At 43.2% G+C, this 17,459-nt stretch overlaps 1 protein-coding gene across 1 annotated transcript; it reads left to right on the top strand.

Annotated features, from left to right (window-relative positions):
* Positions 1-7,381, top strand: LOC135374669 (uncharacterized). Its single transcript, XM_064607605.1, has 12 exons — positions 1-61; positions 2,593-2,653; positions 2,711-2,897; positions 2,969-3,145; positions 3,206-3,232; positions 3,305-3,343; positions 3,769-3,831; positions 4,243-4,335; positions 4,660-4,865; positions 5,343-5,502; positions 6,418-6,520; positions 6,660-7,381. Exons 3-12 carry the CDS (start codon positions 2,711-2,713, stop codon positions 6,700-6,702), a joined length of 1,098 nt encoding a protein of 365 aa, XP_064463675.1. The 5' UTR covers positions 1-61; positions 2,593-2,653; the 3' UTR covers positions 6,703-7,381.
* Positions 7,382-17,459: the final 10,078 nt, after the last annotated feature.

Here is a 17,459-nt window from a genome sequence, read left to right as displayed (position 1 = left end):
TGTGTCTTCTGCTTTGTGCTCGCGTTCGTACATCGTAATTGCCTACGCTTGGGACTGCAAAGTGCGTATGTTTGCCCGATTTGTTATACTAAACTCTCCTGACACAGATTTGAGGCGTATTCGACTACGATAACGTGAAGTTTAACTTCTGCGACGCCGTTGCTGATTGACTTCTCCCCCACAATGTCAAAATTCCTTACCATAAATCATGTTAGGAAGCGTGCTCGCATGGAAGTTGAAAGTTTGTTTGAATCAACGGGCCCATCGGGCATTCAGGATGTGTTATCCAATTCATCGTTGCAAGCGCGCACGAAAAATGAGAGCCCGCAAAGCGATTCAGATAGCTGCGCGTCTACTTTCACAGACGCTTCTTCGACGAGGAGCTACAGTGCAGCTAACACGGAGAATGTAGGTTTTCAGGACGTGTTACCGGAAGATGAATATGCTGGCATTGATACAAATAGATCGTACGCCGGTGGGGTAAAAGATGGTTTGGATGACATGCAAGGTGGAAGCTATGAAAGAACAGACTCTTCCTCACATGAGTTCGCGTTCCTTTCAGCGGACAAAAGTTCAGATGAGAAATTCCCCTCCCGATTGGCAGACTGGGCAGTTAGTCACAACATCGCACACAAAACGTTATCACATCTTCTCAGCCTCTTGAAAGAGCATAGCTGCTTTTCGAACCTGCCAACAGATGCCCGGACGCTGTTGAGGACACCCCGTCGGACAGCTGATGTTGCTAATGTTACAGAACTCCCACCCGGACAGTACTGTCATTTTGGCCTAAAGAAAGGCCTGATGAATATTTTGGTTGATGGCACCCAGCTTTTGCATGAGCTGAGCTTGTCATTTAATGTTGATGGCTTGCCTTTATCAAAGAGCTCGAGACAGCAACTGTGGCCCATTCAGTGTTTGACGCATCTTGGTAATAATCAGAAGCTGGGACCATTTGTGGTTGGAGCATTTGTTGGACCCTCGAAACCCGATTGTGCCGACACGTTTTTGAAGCCTTTCGTATGTGAGCTAAAGCAGCTGACTGAAGAAGGAATTTCTGTTTCTGGTAACGCTGTCCCAGTCAAAATAAGAAATTTCATTTGTGATGCACCCGCCCGTGCTTTTATATTTAAAACAAAAAGTCACGGTGGCTATTCCGCCTGTCCGAAATGCACGGTTGAAGGTCAGTTTCAGAACAAAATGTTTTACCCTGTCAAACCCGGAACTATACGAACTGATCAGTCATTTAGGAGTCAAGAAGATCCAGAACACCACCATGGAGAATCAATTTTAACAGAACTCCCAATAGATTGCATTAAATCAGTCCCCTTCGATCCGATGCACTTGCTTTACCTTGGAGTCGTGCGAAAGCTTATCAATCTGTGGTTTGCTGGGCCATTACCAATCAGACTCGGCCCAGTAGATCGCAAGGAGATATCGCTGAAGAGTGCCGCTCTAGAAAAAGACGTCCCATTGGAGTTTTCGAGGAAACCAAGGACACTAGATGAAAAAGACCGTTGGAAAGCTACTGAATACAGGACTTTTCTCCACTACACTGGTCCCGTGATCCTGAAAGATATTTTATCTGACACTGTATATGCAAACTTTTTGACACTACATGTAGCAGCAACCATTCTGTGCAGTAAATCTCTCTGTCAGGAGTACGCTACGTATGCTGGGGAGCTTCTTGAACACTTTGTGAAAAAGTTTCAGAAGATCTACGGAAAAGAAGAGGTGTCATATAATGTTCACGGATTGCTACACCTAGCAGACGACGCACATCTCTACGGTACGCTGGATTCGTTTTCAGCATTCCCATTTGAAAATAACATGCAGACAATCAAGAAGCTTCTCCGTAGACCTGGCTCTCCTCTGTGCCAAATATACAACAGGATGGAAGAAAAGCGCATGCACACAGAACGCCATCAATGCACGGAACAATCGACACAGTTTATTCTGTCAGGCGACCATGACGAGCACCAGCTTCCACCTCAGTGCAGGCCTCCGCAATACAAAGTGCTAAGAGCCCCATCTTTTACACTGAACTTATTCAAGAGTGACAATTGTTGCGAGATCAAAGGGGACATCGTGGTTGTTGAAAATTTCGCTCATCTGAAGTCAACCGGCCATGCGTGCATAATCGGGAAGAAGTTTTGTAAAATGGAAGCCTTGTACAATTTCCCGATTGACTCAACAAGGTTGGGCATTCAGATTGTGAGCAAACTTTCTTCAACAATGTGTTGGCCTGTGGAGAACGTGAGAAAGCTTGTAAAGCTGCCGTGCGGCGAGAAGTTTGTGGTAATACCACTCCAGCATACTTCTTAAGGATCCAGGAAGAGTTCTGGGATTATAATAATGGATTTCTTAACCGCAAACCTGTGTTTTGTCATTGAGCAATGCCTCTAAACCAAAAACTCTCTATATAATGTCTCTAAACCAAAACTAGATACAAAGAAAGGCAATGTGCCTTTCACGACGTCGAGTTTCTTTCGCAGACCGTTGATTTTTTCTTGGATTCAGACAGACTTACGGCAGTTTTTGATATCCTGGCACGCTGCTGATACATTGGGGTTCACAAATCGTACTCTTATGCAGCTGCACACTGTATTGATTCCTGTGACGTGGTATGGTCCTCTGCAGTCAACAGCAGTGAAAAGTATGTAAAAGCTACACTTGTTTGTTTCGTTGTGTAAGTTTTGTTGCTTGTTTTCAGATGGCAAAGTACTGCATTGTTGAGTTTGTTGAAGAAGGCAGCGTTGAACTAGTTCCATCGAACTGGATAACTGGGAACAAGTGCTCGTGGCCACCTGGACCTGGTGACAAGACACACTTGATCAAGAAGCGTCAGCCTCCAGGACGAGAATGGAAAATGTACAAGGTTGCAGTCAAGGGAGCTTATGGTAATGCTTGAACTTCAAAAACAATCATAGCCACTGATTTAGACACCTTCATTCTTGCTTCACTTCAACAGATAGGTACGAAGATGGCCGGAGGAAGGTTGACCTTGCGCAGTACACTTCAGATTTAGACTCGGGTCAGGAGCTCAAAAAGCGAAGAATACAAAGGCCCACCAGATACGACGACGAAGATGTACGCTACAGTGCACCCACGCCACCACTGAGCTTTCCACGAGCCTCCACGTCCCACTGTAATGCATCCCTCAGAAGGAAATTAGTAGTTTTATTAACTTTTCGTTCTCTACTTACAGCTCCTCGTAATGACACACCTGATGAAGGTAACACTTGCAAATATTTTTTTAGGGTGCGGTATTCATATATTTGCTGAATGTTTGGGAATATTTTTTCAGATGATGCAGCATTGTCCACGGTATCGGATACCATAATTGGTAATTATTAATTTGTGGGTCTTATACCTGTCCTAAAGTAGCCTCGGTGTGTTACCTCACATGTACACGTATACATATATTACGTAAGTCGTTAGTGGGATCGCAAAGTACTGTGCCGACATGACGACTGATTAATACTTGTAGTCCATTTATACGTCCTCACTCAATGAGCTCCTTCTTCAGCCTATACTAACTGGGCTTCTTGTACTCCTACTACTATTAAGGGAAATTAGTGTAGAAATCAACCAACATCAGTCGTAAATCTTCTTGCTGCGACCGTAACCCAACTCATGCACAACATTTCGTTGACATAACTGTTGCAGAATGGGGTCTATCCTAATCTTATGAATCTGCTGGTTACGTCTTGCATATTATGTGGTTAGTGTGTAGCACTAGTTTGAGAAATGATATTTTCGTTCTGGTAGATGACATCAGTGACATCCAAGCAGCAGATGAGAGCGTTGATTGCGGAAACTCACTTCGAAAAGGTAACTGTAAAGCATTATTTCTACACAATTACTCTCTGCTCTACATTACTCTGTCCCGCTGTATAATAGCAAAACAAAAAGGAAAAAACGTTCTCGCGCATGACAGAGTGCAACCATAGAAGCATACATTTTGTTCTTGCTCGTTATGCGGGTGAACGTTTTGTGCAAGCAAAATAAGTGCGTGAAGTTAGGTGAAATTTGATAATTGGCCTTTCAGAGATGCTTTGGCAGAAATGTCTGAACACCAGATTAGGGATTAGCTGATAACTATCTATTGTATGATGAAATATCCTGCTTGGTAGGATATCCAGCTCTGGAGATAGCATGTATCTCTGAATGTGCAATAGCAAATACACATGCCACAAATTTCCATGGCTGCCCTTATGCTTCAGTCGTTCTGTTTCTATACAGTGCATAGTTCGGCTTCCCTGGAGATTGACCAAGAACGTACAAAACAGCAACAGCAGCCGACACGCACTAATAGAAAAGCGTTGCCTCCTGGTGGTGAGTAACTTGCTACATGCACGCGTTTGTACATAATGTTGTGCTATTACACATCCCAATTGGCTGTTGATGTACATGGAATTTCAGCCTTTCACGTGTGGTTTAGTTCTTATAATGGACATGATTGCTTCAAGAGGTAACTTATTTGAGGGCAAACAAATTGCCTACCAGGGTGGGACAATAACTTCCTGTCGGTTACAGTATATTGCAACTTAGGTCAGAGTTTTAACAACGTTCTGATCACATCGGCTTGTGTAGTGGAAAACTAGTGTGAAGCAATTTCGCGTCAGGCACGATTCTCACTGATGCATGTTATTATTGCAGAATTCCAGCATGAGGTGCTGACTCGTCTCACAGCTCTTCGCATGGTACTACAGCAGCAGTCTGAACTGTTGACAGCACTTTCAATGAAATGCACAAAAGACAGTGTCATTCTGGAAGAAGGCAGCGTCTTCAAGGATCAGTTTGACGACATTGCGGCGTTGCAACGCTTTGATGCGTCCCTGACCGAAGCAACGAAAGGATCTCTGGTAATACTGCACGAATTTCGTACGGGCTATTACACGTCAAGCATAAAGAAAACTGCCTGGAAGTAGTTAAATGCTTGCACTAAACACCATATATAGCTGTCACTGCAGGTACACTAAAGCAGTTTAGTAGAGCGAATGGCATTTTTGACATTTTAATAGAGAAGTATCTCACGGGATGACAAGAACATGGGAATGGCAGAGAGCAACAACCCTGCACGAGCTACATTGTCTGCTGTTGGAGTATACACAGCCCTTTACGTGAACCTTATATTAATCTGTTAGAGGGTAATGAAGTGCCAATACATCAGGAATATAAGCAGTTAATTATTTCAAATAAAAATACGCTTGCTTTAATGCTTGCTGTTGCTGGTAATTGCAACAATTCGATAGAGGCACAAAGCCGTCATGCTGTCGCGTTATGGCTCCTTCCATTGCCAAACAGATTCCGATTTCATTTGTCTTCTTCTAACCTTGCAGGTTCGCTACTTGTCCAGCATTGGGGGCGTGAGCCCGGAATCTTGTACTAGGCGAATACTAAGGACGCTGATGTCAGATCGGGTGGCAGCAGAATTTTCGTGGCAAGGAAAAAAAGGGAAGCACTCATTCTGCAACCTTAACGTTTCCAGATGCATTATTGGTAGGTAAAGGTTCTTGCAACCCTAGTCATTTAACTCGTGTTTCCACCCTCGTGGGCCTGACGGAACCTTTTCCTGTGTAAAAGCAGAACTGCGTAGTGTATAAAAAATTGGGTTACAACTTGCCTGCACAGCTAATGCGGGTGGTGGCTTAAATGTATCATGAGGGAAGCATGCTGAGCAGCTGTTCTCACAAGTTCCAATGGATTTCAATTGGTTGGACCAGTGAGAAGTTCAGCCGATTCATCGTCAGGGTGCGCAGCACTCACTCTTCACCTTCGTTAATAGTATAGCAGTGCTCTTGTCTTGTTAGTCGTTTTCCCCTACTAGTTCTCGAATAGCTTGCCCCGCGGTGAGCGGGTTCACATCTTCATTTTTCTCCTATTATCATCATCATCAACCGAAGGTTGGGTGCTTCTGAACAAGGGCCCTATTCTCATCAATGTCGACCTCGATTACTTTGAGTCTCGCCAGTCATTGGTCGTTACATGAAGAGCATTGAAGAACAGAAATGAATGTCATGCGCCCTTAACCGTTAGTCAAACTCTTAATCCTGCAATCTTCATGATAAAGTAGATAAAGCATGAATAGTGCAGGATCAATTGCTTGAATTAATTGAGTGAGGGCGCGTGTCATTCACTTCAGTTCGTCACGCCTTCTTCCCGTAATGACCAATGAGAGACAAGTCTCAAAGTAATCGAGGTCGATTACTTCACGATAATGGGGTCCCAGGCTGTGTAACTTCCAACGGTGCAGCATTGTCCTGAGAGACTAATTATAAGGTGTGCAATAATTACTATGTGAAGAAAAATGTTGCAAAGTGGGGAAAGCCCTGAAGATGCAAGTGTTTCATTTGAGTTGTGTTGCCCTGCATTTTTATAGGAACACGCATGTTTTCTTCCTTTCCTTTTATGCAGCTGCTGTTAAGTCTACACGGAAATGCAGTGACTATACCATTGAAAGCGCAATAAAAGACTGGCTCCGCCATGCACCTGCAAGAACCCGGGACACCTCCCAGAGGTATGCATTCCACAAGATCTCTGCTGCCATCAGTGTAGTGCATGTTATGGCTGTCCAAATATTTTGCCCTTGAATAATGTTATGTAATTGCAGCTTCATTGGTCAGAGACAAATAACGTTTGTTTTCCGAAATATGCAGCTCATCTGCAAAGGGTTCCTCAAATGAAACATCTGCACACTGAGGCCTCGCTGTGTGGACACTGCTTTCCTGAACAAAGGACAAGAATGCACATACTGTTTCTTTTTTTTTAGCCTCAGAGTTCCACAGCGGTGCTTTGTGAACCTGTTTACTCACTCAGGAGGATGAGGAGCCTGCCAACAGGACATTTCGTACTCGGTTCAAGTGCATCTTTTGGACAGTGTCATATATAAACAACTAATGCTCCCCTTGTAGTCAAGTCACTAAGCATACACGCTTGCATCCACCACGAGGGAAATTCAGTGCTCAAATGAAGAAGTGGACTGCGCAATGCAAAGGCGTACCTGTGTGACAGTGTTTCGTGCCAGATATTTTAGTGCACTTAATATATTGAGTACAAAGTAATGTACTACACATTTGCAAGTACCTTATTTATACTAATGGTACCAGATATGTACTTATTAGATATGTTCAATTTCAATATGTTGCTAAGCATATTCGAATTGTATAACTGCAAGTTTATGACAGAGTATTCTCACAGAGTTGTAAGACCGGTAATGCCTTCTCAAGTCATGCTAAATGCCAACATGTCCATTTCTACATCTGCAAAACTAAATATAATGTGTCTCTACATTAAATATATGTACTTAACTAGTTCATTCATTAATAAAAGGTAGAATGTCATATACTACGCATTTCAGTAATGTGCCAAGGTACTTGGTTTCGCCCAGTTTTTGTGTAAATCCACCTCCGTATAATCTTAATTAGTACCGAATGAAACCATCAAAAATTTCTTTCAGCTATCTTTCAGTTCCTACTTCAGGCAGGGACTGACTATAATATGTTGGTCATTAGCTCTTTTATGGTTCCAGTTTTTCAAACTATGTCGATGAGCAACCCATCAGTGTATCTCCGTTCTTGGATTTTCACATTTATGTGTTATGTCACTGTTCTCGGTTCCGCAGTGCATTAAATAAAATGCATACTATTTTGATCTCATTCCCACTGTTTGATGCTGCTTATAAACAAAAAATCACCAGAAGTGCATGGCACACGAAAAGGTAGATCGGACATCCAATGGAGATTCCTTTGGTTCAGTGGTACATCCTTTAGATGGTACAAAATCCAGCCTGGACACCCATACAACGTACCAGCAACATGATTTCGTCAAGCATTCGATGATCTATAATACGTCCTTTCAGCGCAGTTTGGATATATCTGGATATCTACTAGACATACCAAATATCCAGGCCTATGCATACTCTGGACGTCTAAAGGACATTTCTGGTTTACTGGGTAGCCGCGGCTATTGTAGTGTGCTCGCACACGTATTATGGCTAAATTAGATAATATCGATTCTAAGATAGCGGCGCATGAAACGATGTTAACGGCCATTAGCAGTAAGCTGAGTATAGCAGAAGAGCAGATTGAAACCTTGAAGAAAGTGGTAGCGCATCACACTCTTAAAAATGAACTTCACCTCATGGCACGCTCCAAGCCAACCATCATCTCGAGTGATATCGTTATCTGCCCTGATTTGTTGAAAACGGGAGGCGTACGCCTTTTCTGTGACAATTATGAACAGCATAAGTGTCACAAAAAGGCGTACGCCTCCCGTTTTCAACAAATCTGCAGGGCAGATAACGATATCATTCGAGATGATGGTTGGCTAGGAGCGTGCCATGAGGTGAAGTTCATTTTTAAGAGTGCAGCCAAACGATCTTGGAAAGCTTCATCACCAAGTTAAGGAACTACAGTATAAAAATGTTGACCTTGAAGATAGAAGTAGCAGACAGAATCTACCTTTTTATGGCATTGAAGAGAACAACATGGGATCAGAATGAATCACTAATAAGAATCAATCAATAATGAAGACAACAGCACCGAAACATGGGATCAGCGTGAATCGCCAATAAAAGAGATTTGTAAAGAAACTTGGGATTTAAAAACCATCGAGAGAGCGCATACAGTCGGTCGTTATAAAGAACAATTTAAGCGACCAGTCGTTGTGAACTTTGCCTCTTACAAGGAAAAACAGGAAGTTATGTCTAAAGCAAAAAACTTCAAGGGAACGGCATACAGCGTCGACCAGAATTATTCCATTGAAACGCGACGCACTAGAAAGAAACTTTGGGAATATGCGAAAGCAGTGAGAGCCCGGGAAGACAGCCGTGTAAATCTTAAACGCGATAGGCTGGTCGTTGACGGAAAAACTTTTATGTGGGATAAAGAAAAAGGCGAAGTTGTTCCCAGTTCGAAAACACAGTGACGACGACGAACCAAAACAATTCCTCTGCCTCGTGAAATAGTTGCACTTGTAATAAACTGCAGGAGCGTTGTAAATAAAGTTGAAGACCTGGCAGTTCTGACTGACTCCGTAAAAGTTGACATAGTATTTGGAACAGAATCATGGTTAAATTCATGTATTCAAAACGAGGCTGTGTTTCCTGAAGACTTCAATGTTTATCGAAAAGACAGGACCAGCCGAGGCGGAGGTGTTTTTATTTTAGTTCACGCATCCTTAAGGTGATCAGAGCTCGATGTTGGTTGTAACACCGCAAGAACTGCGTCCTCTATCTCCCGCCAGGATCGCATGCTGGACTATGGCACTCTCTCTTTGATATTATATCCAGGATTCTTAATATATATCATATCATGTATATATATCATGTCAGCAGGTGATTTCAATTTGCGTGGCTTGTACTGGCAGGGTTCTTCGCGTCTCGCAAGGGTTGGTAGTCATGTAAATAATGAAATGAAATGCATTGTTGACACTTTTGGTTTAGTTCAATATGTGAATGTACCTAACCGTGAAGACCATATACTTGATCTTTTTCTTAGCAGTGGTCCAAATACTGTTAAATACGTTAATGTTATTCCTGGCATTAGTGATCATGAAGCTGTTGCAGTTACTTTGAATAGTCAGAGTGTACGTAATAAGGTAGCGACGTCCAGAAGAGTCTACTTTTTTGATAGCGGGGACTACGCTAGTATATCAGAAATTTTTTTTGACTACCTGCCGGTGTTTGAGTGCTTGTCCGAAGAATATAACATTCACGAGCTATGGAAGTTATTTAAGAGAAAACTACTAGCACTGGTAAACCAGTATATACCAAATGTGGATTCATCTAAACTCAGTAAACGCAAGAAGCCTTTGGCTAATAAAGACGTATTAAATATTGTTAAGCGAAGAAGAAAGGCCTATCTTGTTTTCAAAAAAACTGGACGAAATGAAGATCTCCAAACTGTTCGCGATGTTACGAGAGAATATAGGTCAAAAATTAAAATAGCGAAGGAACAATATTTTAATAAGTTAGACGAGCAGATGAAAACAAATTCTAAAATATTCGAAGTACATAAAAAGTTGTAGGAAGGATCCTATTGGAATAAGTGAAATCACTCATGAAGATGTCGCCATTACAGACGACGTTCAAATAGCTACGTGTTTGAATAACTACTTCCGTTCTGTGTTTCTAGCGGAGACTTCTTGTCGTTTTGACTTACCCTCTTGTCACATTCCGTTAATGCAACCGGTCCAGTTCAGCGTAGCTGGAATCTAGGCACTACTCGAAACGATAGATGAAACGAAAGCATGTGGTCCGGATGGTATATCCCCGAGGGTGCTTCGTCGTTGTCCGCGACCTATATCGTTATACCTTTACTTGTTGTATGAAAGATCACTTTCTACGAGTATTTTACCCGATGACTGGAAGAAGGCGTGCGTCGTTCTCATACATAAGGGAGGTTCCCGGAAGGAAGCCACAAATTACCGGCCAATTTCATTAACGGCTGTGTCATGCAAAATTATCGAGCACGTTCTGTACAAAGCGATAATGGAGCACCTGACGGAGACTAATTTACTGACCAGACAACAACATGGATTTCGTAAGGGCGTATCTTGTGTCACACATCTTGTTGAATTCTATCATGATATTGCAAAAGAAGTGGATAGTGGAGGACAAGTAGATTGTATTTTTTTTAGATTTTCGGAAAGCATTCGACACCGTATCTTATCCGCATTTGTTGTATAAACTTAAAATGCTAAACATAGATGTGTTTGTTATAAAATGGATTGAGAACTACCTATTCGATCGTTCCCAGTGCGTTGTATTGAATGGCAAAAGTTCTTCCTATGTAAATGTGACATATCGCGTTCCGCAGGGATCCGTCCTGGGCCCGCTTTTGTTTTTAGTTTATATTAATGACATTGTGAGTGATATTTTTTCCTGTGTCCGTTTGTTCGCGGATGACTGTGTTTTGTACCGTCGGATTGATCATTTAAACGATAGTGTCCAATTACAAAACGACATAGAACGTGTCCAGAAGTGGTGTAATGACTGGATGATGACTATGAATCCTAAAAAGTGTGTTCACGTTCCAGTTACACGCAAGAAAAAAAAAACGATCAGAACGCAGTATTCTATAAACGGTGAGGCCATTGACATAAATAACTCTGCTAAATATTTTGGTGTTACGATTACAAGTGATTATTCGTGGAACGCCAACATTGATAATGTGGTTTCCGAGGCGGGAAGGGCACTAAGTCTTATACAGCGTAATTTAAGGTGTTCGCGACAATCGTTAAAAGAAACAGCGTACCTGACTTGTATGAGGCCCATCTTGGAATATGCTTGTGCAGTATGGGACCCTTCCCAAATAATACTGAGCAATAAACTAGAAAAAATTAAAAATAGGGCAGCCAGATTCGTGTTGCGTCGCTACGGCCGACGAGACAGTTGCACGAGAATGAAAACGATATTAAATTGGGAGTCACTCGCTTCCAGCAGGAAAAAAAAAAAACTTCGTTTGAAATTGTTAAATGAGAAAACGGGAATTAATAAAGATACTTATTTACAGAGACCAAATTATCTATCGCGGCGGCTAGACCATAACTTTAAAAGTAGGGATATCCATGCCAGAACCAATATATATGCAAATTCTTTTTTCGTTAGAACCATTGGAATCCAGTGGAATCAGTTGTCGCAGTCTCAAGTGGGCTCTGCAAATGTTGATTTGTTTGTTGCAAGTTTGTAACCCCCTACTATACGCCTTCGGGCTATGTAGAGTACGTCTGGACTAAGGAGTAAAGAATAAAGAAAAAAAAACGCCTGCCGCTTATAGTTGCTCAGGCAACCAGCTGTGCTAGCGGAAATATTTTTATTTCCTGATTTATTTCTCCTTGCATCTCTCGGTATACTATGAAAAAAGAGGAGAGCACTCCACACTCTCGTTCAAAAATACTGCCGCTAGACACAAAACTTACGGATGGTTTCCATTTTTATGTCTTGACTTCCAGCTAGCTACTTTAGTACCTGATGGGAAAGTACTTAAGTACTACAAAAGTACTTAAAGTACCGCACAAAGTACACAGTTGGAAATGTATCTATGATGCTCAACTTTGTCTGCTGATTCCAACGTGATATGCTGCCTGTTCGCATTCCTCGACATTGCTGTTTGCGGGACATTTACGGGGCGTTCGGTACTCGCCTTGATAAGCAAGAGGGGCGCGTTAAGTAGCGGCTCTGCAGAGTGTGTGCTCCGTCCACTCTGTCCAACTGGTTCCGGAGCTTGTACTAAGAGAGCTTTGGGAGTGCACAAGACGCGTGCACGTTGCGTGTGGAATATAACTGAATATGCCTCTCGGTGTCACTGAATCTTATGTTCCGGTATACAGCCGTCTTCCGATCCGGGTGCCTGGAACTTTAAAACCAATCATTAAGGTGCAGGTGGGTGCAACCGGAGAGGAGGGTGGGGAGCGCGGGAGCGGCGCACTTCGCGAAAGGAGATATCCCGTATAGTAAAAAGCACCGTGCTAAGTGCGCTCCCGAACTTGACGCGTCTAGCTCACGCGGCCGAGGTCTTGACTATCAATCGGGCGAGAACCTGCTGGATTACATCTCATAACCGCAGTGACAAAGTTCTCCCTCTTGATTTGTCGAAAACGGGAGGCGCGTACGCCGTTTTGTGACACTCACGCAGTTCTGTTAACCGTCTCAAAAAGGTGCGTTCACTGCACTTTCCACAAATCAGGAGTAATAACGCTATCATGCTGTGGAAAGTTTGCTCCTCATCATGTCACGTAGTGAAGTTCTGTGCTATGAAAACGAGTGTCGCTTTGGGTAACTCCTGCTTTATGACAGTGATTTATAGGCGAATAAATTGTCAGTACTGCAAGTTGTACTCGAGATGCCTAAGATCCTGTGGATGTTAGCTGGCGTTCAGCAAACCCATGTTGTTGACGTAATATAGGGACCAATTTGCATTTAGTGTACGAAGTCTCTTGGGGCTACACCAAGAGTAGAAATGGCAATTCATCGCGATGTGGTTTCTAGGACATTCTTTACGACATTTCTTTGCATTACTCTTTCCGTCATATCATGGAGGTGAAAGACTCTCGGAAAAACAAATTATCACATCCGCAAACATGTGTACGAGACCGATACGGTAATGTCTGACATAGCCTCACAATCTACCTGTATAATAGAATAGAAGTAGAAAAGAAAAAAAATTGAAACGTACGTCGCACTGGTGCGATCAGCTGTTCGAGGACGCTTGACGTGTGAAAGCAAGCACTGAATAATTTAAAAGAATATTTCAGCACGTACGTCCTAGTGGTAGTTCGTCAGTGCACACAGCGCAGGTTGCTGGTACTGCCTTTGCCAGCTCCCCAGTACCTTCTCAGCACTAAACGGTCGGTTGTCAAGTTTCGCAAGGGCGTTCTTCAGTGTTCGTCGACTAGAGTCGGAGCGTCGGCAGGTGACGAGCACGTGCTCCGTGTTCTCCACAGCTCCACAAGTTGAACAGTCCGACGATGCAACGACACCTAACTTATGAATGAATGCTGCGTACGGGACATTGAGTCGCAGGCGACGGGTGACGGACTCTAACGGCCTTGGCATCTTGGATGGGATGCAGTAGGTGCAGGAACGACTGGTTCATGACGTCACCTGGTTTTAGAGAGGCGATAACGTAATGAGGCAATCAAGTACTTTGCATCAGATTTGCGTAAGATTTTATGAGTAGTTTCTTTATGGTGAACAATTCGAGCCAACCTGGTCTGCCTTCTCATTTCAACTGATACCGCAGTGCCCTGGGATCCACTGGATGATGATCTTGTTATCCTCTGTTTCGGCAAAGTTGTATGCTGCGATAACAATGTAGACGACCGGGGCAAGTCGTCGAACCTGGCTAAATTTATCTTCCGAACAGCTTTCATGTTAAATAAACCAGTTTTAAAGTTTCGCACTGCCTATGCAGCTAAGGAAGCCCCACCGACAGTAATACCATGATGACGTAGGCCAGGGACACGAATTGGGGCGCGGGGCAGAAGATTGTCCGCAAAGAGAGGGAAAGAAAAATAAGGAGAGAGTGTGACGTCATTCCGCTCGGTTCCGGAAGTGTGGGTGAAGGAAATCAACTGAGGCAAACAATTATATATCTGGCTAGACGCAGTTCGCCGGATATCTTAATCGTGTACCTTAATCGTAGCTTAATTGAAGCGTACTTGCTTCTCCTAAAAGTTTACAGCGTGCAGCAACACCACTACGAAATTTAACCCATCACTTGTTGCTTCCGTAGTACCTCGCAATTATGCCCCTCTACGCGTGACCCTTCGGGTTTGCCCCGGACTCCCAGGTGTAGTGACGTCTTACCGCAGATTGGTCGGCTCCGGTCACCTCATCTGCATGACGTGCACTATATGTCGTCACTTCCACTACACGTTCGTGATTCGGAAACGAACGGCAGCGCTCCCGCCTTAGTTTTCCTTCTTCCTTGGTCTCCGAGTTCATCTGCTTCGCGTTCACACCGCAATCCCAATTCCGCAATATACACTCAGTGAAAGTGCTAGATAAATACGCCGCCTTTGGCTTATGAGTATGAATTCTGCCACGCTGTTAGCACGTCCGGCGATAGTCCAGCAGTGATATTCATGACATGATCACGGAGTGTTCGCGACTTGCAGACGTCCGCCCGCCTGTCGTCAGAGGGCGCTCCCAGTGACAGGGGATTAGTCAGAGGGTGGTTTAGGGGGTCAAACCCTATCCGGAATTGCACGTTCGGTTGTGCATTTGGGAGAAGGAAGCACGGGGGAAATCCTCATCCTCCTTGTAAAGTCCCCATAGAACCCCCCGCCTCCGAAATATTTTCTGCCTACCACCCTGGCATGTGAAGTTTTTGTGTGATGTCCAGAATCACAAACTCACCATATTCTCAACGCCTGCTCTTGCCATGCATTGCATCAAATAGCACTGAAACTACTACCTCTTTGGCGTCGAATTTTTGACGTTACTGTCGAGGAATAAAAAAAAACGGCGTTATAGTTCCGGATTCAACCTGGATGGATATGGCGGTATCTTTAAAAAAAGCTTCAGCTTCGCTAAACGGAAAGAGGCGGAATACCAATGCGAGTGGCCGATGTTTGAGCACGCGCTGAATGCTCTTATTGATCGATTGATTGATTGTAAAATAAAAAACGGGGAATCACCGCTCTTTCATCCGCGAGTTAGATTTTATTTATTTATGTATTATGTATTGTTATTTTATTATTATAATATTATTATTTATGTATTATTATTATGTATTTTATGGCCATTTACTATGAACATATCATAGACGCTCAGGAACTGCATTACGAAGCTGCACTCGCTTATTTCGTTTTGGATGCTTGAATTTTCATTCCTCTTTTCGGCAGAGCGTCGCCGTTCAAACCATTTAAAGTCATTATTTTCGTGTTACTACAATCCCTTGACGCTCGTGGCCTGTGCGCGCTTCACCCGCAGTTGTTCCCATCGTCATCCGCAAAGCCGGTCTTAATCATCTGCCATTAAACGTTACCTAAAGCTTGATTCGTGCTCCTTTCCAACATTTTGGTGCCCAAAACCCGGGACGGATGCATCGCCTTCCCTCTCTAGGACGAAAGGACTGCAGGAACAGGACGACACATGGAACAGCTCCAGACGCTACGTGCCCCTCTTCGTTCCTGTGTTCAGAACCTGGTGGATGACATCACGGCATCACTTCAAGAAACAGCTCCATACAAGACAAAGATCCAGCTCAAACTCGCCTCACTAACGAAGAAGTCATCCCTGCTCGCTGATCTGGATCATAACATTGCAGCACTCATAGACGATGACGAAATTGAAAGTGAGGCAGAGAAATGCGACAACTACCTGGAACTCATCACACGAGTAACTTTGAATGCCAAGCGCTACCTCTCGACAAATCATGACCTGACTACGAACCCTAGCCCTGCTTCCACAACTTCAAGGGATACATCGCAGCATGTAAGCCTCTTAGCACCATCGTTCACCGAAGCTCCAACGCGAAAGCACCCCGATTACGAGCCACTAACACCAGAAGTTCAAGACGCCCTAGATGACAACACTGTAAATTTCAGAACACCTTTTTTGGTGTGTTTGAGGTGTAATTAGGGTGTAACATTGCATATACTCCCCTATTACACCTTCTATGGAAAAAACAGTCACCAGAAGTGGTGTTAATGGGGTGTTAGTGTTTCGAAACACCCTCTTTCCAACGTGTTATCACATTCTGGTGTAAATATGGTGTACATCAACAACATATATACTAATGAGACTTTTATTTGGGGGACATCCACAGTGGGTGAAACATGTGTTCCAGTTTGACATTTTCTTAAGAAAAGGCAATGAATGGATATGTGGCGAATAACGAATTACCTTCTTGTGCTGTCAGTACCTAATATTTACGACATGACTTCATCATTAACTAATACCATAAAGTAAAAAATACTTGTCCTGCCCAATGTTTTTGTGGACATTATGTCAGATGTCAGCCCAATACAGTGTGGTAAGCAAGTGCAGTGCATATTCAGCAAAAAAGAATTACGATAAAGGATTGACAGAGCAAGAAGTTATGTATTCACAGAACAGAGGAAGAGAGCATTTGCATAACGAATACAAGGGTATATACTGCACTAACAAACAGGAAACCATGAAGAACTGTATGTTCAAGTGAACAAAATTTGTACTAATATCTGTATTTATTTATTTTATTTTTATTATATTTTACGATATTTTATTTTATTTTATTTATTTATATATATTCATCTGTATCATCCGTATCATTTATGTATCTGTATCAGTTTGGCTTACAGTGGTTGCTGGAATTAGATTGCTGGGATTCCAAAGCCCAACCATGGCATCTTCAGACATTCCTCAGACGCATTCGCGGACTTCATTTCGCTGTGTCTCATATACGACACATGGTGCACTCCATTTACACCCTTTCCAAAAGGGTATACAGATTCCACTGGGTGTAGGATTATACCAAAAAGGGAGTCAGTTATGATACCGTTGAAATACACCAATTTGGGTGTAAGGAATACACCTTTTCTGAGGGGTGTAACTTTTCCAAAGGGTGTTGATATACACCACAAAGGGAGTCAGTTATGATACCGCCGAATTACACCAAAAAGGGTGTTTTGAAATTTAGTGTGAACGATCACCCTGAATATACAGATATGAAAGTTGAAATGATAAAAGAAAATCCATCGACTAACTCGACTACCACCAGGGGAACGATCAAACGGAACTTGTACGACATCTTTTGGACAACGATACCACAACCGACTCTCTTCAAGGACATCCAACTCCGGGAAGCGGAAATGCCACCGGACTCCAGTGTCTGTCCTTTGACCCTAAAATCCGATCGGGATAGAAACCTCTCAACTGGCAAGTCGTCGACCCCACTGAATCGTCCCGTACCTCGAGGCTTGCTGTTACAGGACGTACCACCGCCATCTACGGATAAGTCCTCCGGACT

Source organism: Ornithodoros turicata, unplaced genomic scaffold (assembly GCF_037126465.1).
Source record: "Ornithodoros turicata isolate Travis unplaced genomic scaffold, ASM3712646v1 Chromosome97, whole genome shotgun sequence".
NCBI lineage: Eukaryota > Metazoa > Arthropoda > Arachnida > Ixodida > Argasidae > Ornithodoros > Ornithodoros turicata.
Note: the sequence above shows the minus strand (reverse complement) of the source record. Positions and strands in the feature narration are given on the sequence as shown.

Excerpts from the sequence above, each read along its gene's own strand:
- LOC135374669 (XM_064607605.1), top strand. The coding sequence starts at position 2,711 with ATGGCAAAGTACTGCATTGTTGAGTTTGTTGAAGAAGGCAGCGTTGAA. Across the intron at positions 4,336-4,659 it reads AAAAGCGTTGCCTCCTGGTG|AATTCCAGCATGAGGTGCTG; the intron begins GTGAGTAACTTG and ends TTATTATTGCAG. Across the intron at positions 5,503-6,417 it reads CGTTTCCAGATGCATTATTG|CTGCTGTTAAGTCTACACGG; the intron begins GTAGGTAAAGGT and ends CCTTTTATGCAG.